The sequence below is a fragment of the Beauveria bassiana genome (assembly GCF_000280675.1).
Source record: "Beauveria bassiana ARSEF 2860 unplaced genomic scaffold BBA_S00003, whole genome shotgun sequence".
Taxonomy (NCBI): Eukaryota; Fungi; Ascomycota; class Sordariomycetes; order Hypocreales; family Cordycipitaceae; genus Beauveria; species Beauveria bassiana.
Window position 1 is genome coordinate 1,086,981 of NW_007930838.1, and position 6,609 is coordinate 1,093,589.

The 6,609-nt window shown below is 52.2% G+C and overlaps 3 protein-coding genes across 3 annotated transcripts in view; 1 reads left to right on the forward strand and 2 right to left on the reverse strand.

Annotated features, from left to right (window-relative positions):
* The window catches only part of BBA_01562 (uncharacterized protein), a gene marked incomplete at both ends in the record, with an annotated part of 2,499 nt that extends 2,253 nt beyond the window's left edge, over positions 1-246 (forward strand). Inside the window, one exon of the mRNA XM_008596659.1 lies at positions 184-246. Coding sequence (XP_008594881.1) covers positions 184-246 — 63 coding nt within the window. The remainder of the gene's footprint in view (positions 1-183) is intronic.
* A 282-nt stretch (positions 247-528) lies between these two features.
* BBA_01563 (transcription initiation factor TFIID subunit 7) lies at positions 529-2,082 on the reverse strand (the record flags this gene model as incomplete). Its single annotated transcript, XM_008596660.1, has 1 exon — positions 529-2,082. One exon carries the CDS (start codon positions 2,080-2,082, stop codon positions 529-531), a length of 1,554 nt encoding a protein of 517 aa, XP_008594882.1.
* Positions 2,083-2,500: 418 nt separating this feature from the next.
* On the reverse strand, positions 2,501-4,327 carry BBA_01564 (uncharacterized protein; the record flags this gene model as incomplete). The annotated part of the gene is made up of 1 exon (XM_008596661.1): positions 2,501-4,327. The coding sequence occupies one exon, from the start codon at positions 4,325-4,327 to the stop codon at positions 2,501-2,503; it is 1,827 nt and encodes a 608-aa protein (XP_008594883.1).
* Between the last annotated feature and the right edge of the window lie 2,282 nt (positions 4,328-6,609).

Sequence of the window (6,609 nt, forward strand, 5' to 3'; positions counted from 1 at the left end):
GGAGGCGTTGGAGGGGGGTAAAAGGGAGGCATCAAGACGGAGAGTGGTTGAATGTTAGTGGACGACGAGTAGAAGAACTCTCTGTTGTGTCATGGCCGCGGATGTAAAGGGATGATTTGCGATGAGATGGGGAGGGAGGGGAGGGGTGGTGGGATTTATATTCTAGACTTTTTTGTTTTGCAGCATTTCGCAATTCAGAAGCCCATATATACAGAGCACCCATCTATACAGGGCAAAAGGACTTAGAAAAAATGACCTGGAAGCAGAAAAACAACGCTTGATTTCGAAAAAAAAGTACGCATCAACCCTTCCGAAACGCCACCGTGAATTATACATGTACAACGCCTGAAGCCCGCTTGGCTTTTGCGCAATTTCGATGTTTGAAGTGGGAAAAAACTGGAACAAAAAAAAACAAAAAAAAGAATCGCGACAAGCCTAGAAACGCCCAAAAACCATTTCCCATAGAGAGAGAGAGAAGAATAGAAAAAATAAAAAGAAGAAAAAAGAAAAATCCACCTCTTTCATCCTTTAATCATCCACCTCCATACCAATCGACGACATTTTCAACTCAATCTCCGACCGCAGCTGCTTAATCTGACTCTCCAACCTCTGGCGGAGAATCTTGTTTTGCGTCTTTTCCAGGTCCGCGCGGCGGTGCGCGAGCTGTTTCCGGAGATCATTGATAAAGTCCCTTACGCCTTGCGCCTCGTCCCTCGCCGCGCGCTCATCCTCGTCCATGTCCTCGTCATCATCATCATCGTCGTCGTCGTCGTCATTGTCATCCTCGTCCGACTCGTCTTCTTCAGATTCGTCCATTTCAATAGATGGATGCACGGCGGGCGTGTTGCCCTGCGTCGTCATGAGCGGCGTGCCGAGGTCCTCCACGCCTGTGGCGGGCGTCTCCGCTGTCGTCGCCGCCACCATGTCATCCGCAAACGCGGCTTCCAAGTCGGCCTCGAGATCCAAGTCGCCGTCCGCGTCCTCGGCGCCAAAGTAGCCCATCGAGTCGTCCAGCTCGCCCTCTGCGTCTTCGCCCTCTGCATCCTCCTCCTCCTCCTCCGCACCACCCGCACCACCGTCCGCGTTGTTGCCCTCGTCCACCCACTCCCACGCCGTGCGGTCCGCCATCGCGTCCTCGCCCAGCAGCCTTTCCACCTCTTGCTCCTTGTCTTCAATCTCCTTTCTGCTAATCGTCTTGGCGAACCTCCTGTTCACGCAGTCGTGCATCGGCGGCGTCAGCCCGTGCGGCCATTTAAAGCTGCCCGCGTCCACCACGCTCGGCAGCGTCGCCTTTTTCGCCTCCTCCTCCGTCTTGACCATCTGAAACACGAGCAGCATCTGGCACACGTCCGCCGACTTGAGAAAGCTCTTCTTGTCCCACGTCTTCATTGATTCCGTAATCGTCGGCAGATCCACCATGACCGCCGCAAACATCTGCCCCTTGACTGTCACCACCGCGCGCCGCGACTCCTCGTCAAAGAATTTCAGTGAAATCTGCGCGCCTCCCTGCTGCCGGCTCACGCCCACCTTGCCCGCCTCCATCATTGCCCGCACGTAGTCGCTGTGCTCGCCCGGCACCATCCGCAGTATAAACTGCTCCTCAATCGCCGGGTCCAGTTCGCGGTCGCTCGCCTCTGAATCGTACCCATCGCCTGGAGGGTGCACCGGCGGCCGCCCACGCGCCTTCAATACCAGCTGCGTGTGCGCGCCCCCACCGGCGGCCGCAGCGGCCTTGGCTTGTCGAATCTTGATCTTGGTCGCAGGCGGCGCCGAGGCCGCCAGCGGCGCGTCGTCGTCGTCATCTTCGTCGCGCTGTCGCTTCTTGCTTTCCACGAGCTTCTGAGTCGGCTTCGACTGCCGTCCCGCTTTAGTCTTGACGGGGGTCGCGTGGTCGATGCCCGGCGTGGCGGGAGTCGAGCCGCTGAGCTTGAGCTTCACTTTGCGCGAGCCGCCGCCCTCGCCAGGAGTCGCCGCTGCAGCTGACGGCGGTGTGTCGGTGATGAAAGAAGTGGATCGGTTCACGTTAATCTTGAGGCGCGGTTTTGGGGGCCCCGCGGGCGTGCCTGGTCCCGCGTCGGCCATTTTTTGAATGTTGGTTTGGTTGATGGAAGATGGAAGTTAGAAAACAGGTAGAGAGTTGCGATGCAGTTGCTTGAAAGTGGGGCTGCGTCGACGCTCCCGCGTGTACGACACCAAGCCGAGAGAATACTATTCTTGAATATATCTAAAAGGAGTCAAACAGTCTGCTTTTATTGAAACGAGCTGAAGATATTTCAGGACGCAAAAATTAATCATCCAAAAATGTCTGTATTGTGTTTTTGGCATGGCTGAGCCAGGAGTATAATTTGAAGGCCATTTGATAGGTATCTATCGAGGCCCTCTGGCCAATGCCAGTTCTACCAGCCCTTAAATGTGCACGCAATGCAACTAATGATATATGTAAATGCCAAAACGCCATGTAATGCTCAACAAGAAGGAAACAGAAACGAATGCAGTATAATTAGAGGTCAAGGCCTCGCCACCCATAGTTGCCGTCCACATTGATCCATGTGCCGGCCTCGATACCATCCCATCCCATCATGACTCCAAGAATTCTACATCCCATGGCACTGACTGCGCAGACGACCTTGTCGCCAGCTCCGGAAAGCACGGCAAGGTCCATCATATACGCGCGGCCGAGAAGGCTGCGGAGTTTGAGGGTCTGCTGAGAGGGCTTCAATCTAGAGACAGCTCTGTTTTCGGATAAATAGGGAGTGGCTGCTGGTGCGTTGGCAGAATTGTCCTTGGACTCGGAGCCCAAGTGCCAGAAGATGGGAGCAAAGAAACCGCCCTCCCAGCCAAAAGTATCTTCGACGAAATGGTGCAGCACACGCGGATCGTTTGTTGCATCCTCGATGTTATCCTTGGAAGCCAGCTGAATTCGATCCTGTGCGGGTAAGAGACTGGACAGTTCGTCCTCTTGGTATGTGTGAGGGTCGTCAGACGCAAGCATGGTGATGGAGTCACGAGCACCCTTGTAGTTGATGCCAGCAGTCTTGTTGTAGTATTCGTCAATGAGATGGTGCACTTTGCTCAGGTAGACCTCGGCCGGTATGTAGGTATCCTTGTATTGGAACTCTAGCGGGTGTCTGTCACCATGACGAATGTGCAGGCCAACAATAGGGGCATCAAACGAGGATGTAGAATCAGCCTTGGCCTTGGTCCGAATATCACGAATGCGCTTCTCGGTATAAGCTTCGTCGGCCTTGTTTAGTTTGAACAGTGCCGAGTAGCCGGCCCTAGCCAATTTGAAGAGTTGTTGTGTCTCACTGATCTTGCGGCCAGACTCGATATTGGCCAGTAATGTGGGCAGAATCTCCTCGGCATTGGTGTTGGAAATAACCAAGTGTCGGGCCTCGGCCGGACAAGGCAGAATGTGATGTCGCGGCGGTGGCTGGCATTTGGGCGTAGGAGGTGCCTGGAAGATGTCGGTGTATGAACCGTAAGCCCATCGGGAGTCATCTATGAAAAAGGATTTTCCAAGTTCCTTGGCAATGCCGTACGAGGTCCACATGAACATGAGAGCATGGCCAATACCAGCGTTTGTGCTTTCGAGGACGTATGTGATGGAGCTCTGGCAAATGGGAAGATGGCTGAACTCGCCATCTAGGCCAACGAAGCTTCCACTTCGCGAGCGCTTGGAAGGTAAAACGTCTGATGACGGTAGAAGGTGCGTCTTTTCCGCCTCGGCAACGTCAACAAAGCGATTGGATGCATGCTTCTTTAATGGAGCTTGGCTAGAAGAAGGCCCCGAGTCAGAGGTCTGGCGAACGGCAGCCTCGCGACAGTGTCCCATCATTTCCGAGTAATCCTCCATGGAAAGGGGGAAACGGTAGTTTCTAGGGATCGAAACAGTCCACTTTGAGCGGCCTCGGTTGTCGTCGATGACAATGGGAGTGGGAAAGTCGGGCAAGTCATCCTGGGCAACCATATTGTACTCTTGTTCGAAGAGGGAAAGTGAGCTGACATTATTGCCGAATAATCGGACAAGCACGTATCCAAAGCCCGAGAATAAGCACAAGTAGAGAAGAAATCGGACAATCCGTCTCGGATGACGGGAGAAAGGATTTGAGGAGGCCCGTTTGCGTCGAGGGACGAGTGACGGCAGACTGGGCGAGGGAGGCGGAGACCAGAGGAGGCTGCTGAGAGGTGGCTGACTAGACGATGAGGAGGCAGAATCCTGGCCCTGAGCGCGCTCGTGAAGGTTGTAAGAGGCGGCTCGACGAAGATTGATTCGCGGGGGGACGACCAGCAGCCGAGAGTCGGAAAGATCAAGTTGCGGCGTCATCTTGACGTGAGAAGGTACAGACAAGAAGTGAAAGAATATACGAAAAATCGATCAACGAAATAAAGTGATCTTTGAAGCAGCTTTTCCGTAGGAAAAAACTGCTTGAAGAAGGCCAGCCGGGGAAAAAAAAAGAAAACCAAAAAAGACGTAACAGACAATCCAGCAACAAGAGGCGACAGCGGCCTGTTGGCTGACTAGAGTCCGACCGGCGGGCAGATGAGAGAAGGAAGAATGAAAAAGTCGGGACCTTTCTCGTGTTCGTTGGCCGGTATTGAACAAGTGTTGCGGATTGAGGGCTATAAGCCAGGGCCGTCTTAGCAGACGTGGGATTGAAACATCCGAGTCTAAGAGAGACGTCTGTTCATGCGACCTGCGCCAGGACCCTCAATGGAGAAGAGATGCGACGTGATGAGGCAGGCAAGAAAAAAAGGGAATGAGCCGGGGAAAAAAAAGGCGTTTGAATGGGGACCCTTTATTCGAATGTTTATTCGTTTCGTAATGTCTTTTTCATTTATTTTCTTTGAACCGTTTCTTTTTTTGAGGGGGCGTTCGCACGAGATGAAACGAGAGCCGCCGGGGGTCGGACCAGTGGGCGGGCGAGCTGGGGTGAGGCGTCGGAGCGGGGGCTTTTGTACCAGTCGGCGAGTGTGCAGAGGGGTGTTTTTCGTGGCGTTGAAGTCGAGAAAATAGGTGGAAGAAGTAGATGAAGAAGAGAAAGGAGAGAAAAACGTGGCGATGGAAACAGTCGAGCTGCAGGATGATGTAGAAAGGAGAAAAAAAAAAAAAAAAAAGGCTCGAGGCTGCCGGCCCGTCAACGTGAGTGGCAAACGGCGGACCACCAAAAAAGGGCAGGAGGAGGAGAGACGAGGAATGACAGGGCCAATATTGTTGCAGCACAAACGAATGCAGAAACGGCCCCTGTACACGAACAAGAAAAGGGTAAATGAGACGAAAAAAGATCAAGAAATGGATGGGATGGAATGCATGCACGAAGCATCGCAGAAATTTACGCCAGGCTTGATGGTACGGGTTACAAAGGTCGGCGTGGTCGTTGGGAGTTAGACGCAGCAGCGATCGGCCGCTAGCCACCAACCACCGGCCCCTGTCCGGCCGCTACAACAGGGTTCTGCCATGCTTTGTTTCCCCACTAGTTTCACGGCAAGGGCGCGGACGCTTTTAAAATTTTGAACATGGGTTGATGGGTAATGACGTTTTTGTCTTGAAGCAGTCATCACAGTTGGTGATTGACGCGGAGGCAATTTGCTCATGCGAGAGGAGGCGGTCGGGCGTCGAAAAGTAAGAACGAGCCCGTGTTTTTCATGCAGGCGGGATGCTTCAACAGCTCATGGCTTGCGATTCCCCACTTGCGTCTGCTCTCTGGGCCATTCCAAGAATAGATGGGTATTTAATAATGATGAATGCCTTATAAATCTGCGGCAAACTTTAAGAGCATGTGCTAATCTACATGTATCAATCAACACTGCCGGTGTTTTTTTTTTCTTTTCTAACCGGACTTGACAAGCATACAAGTCTCGTATAGATACTTGCTATTCATATATACATACATTTATATACACACACACACGCAATCCGATCCACCTTGTCCTCCAAATCCTGGACATACGACCACAAGACACGTACCATCTCCATATTACCCAGCCTCTCGAGATTCAGAGCCGAGGCGGTGCAACACCCCAAGTCAAGTCTCTTCTTTTTTTTATTCTTTTTTCTTTCTGCCTTGTAAGCATCATGGCTTTTTTTTTTCCCTTGTTTGATCCCACCTGCCCCGACTAGCGCCGTTTCATCTTGCTCCGAGAGCCTTGCTGTGCGACCAATCACGCCTCTCGAATCCAAGGACCGCATTGTACACTTATGCACAACAAGGGCTTAAATTCGTGCTCTTTGATATATATTTTATTTTTCGCATTATGAAAACCTGGATGGGCTACACATACTTTGTATTGTGTACTAATTTCTTACTTTTTTTTTTCTTCAGCATCGCGCACGTACCAGCTCCCTTCCTCTCAGCTCCTCTCGCCCCTCCTCAAAAAGCCCGAGACCCTCGATTGTGTGGAGGAATGACCAGTGATCACTGATAACCACCAACTACATACCCAGGTGCGCATAAACTTCATTGAGCGGTCCCGTTTACGGCCAACGATTAAACTTTTGGACCTGATCACGACTGTCAACCACCATCAAAACTTTCCTTGATATTCCTGTTTCCATGTGCGCACCATCCTCCCTTGCGGCAACTAAAACCTTAGTTTAGCTTCCAGCCG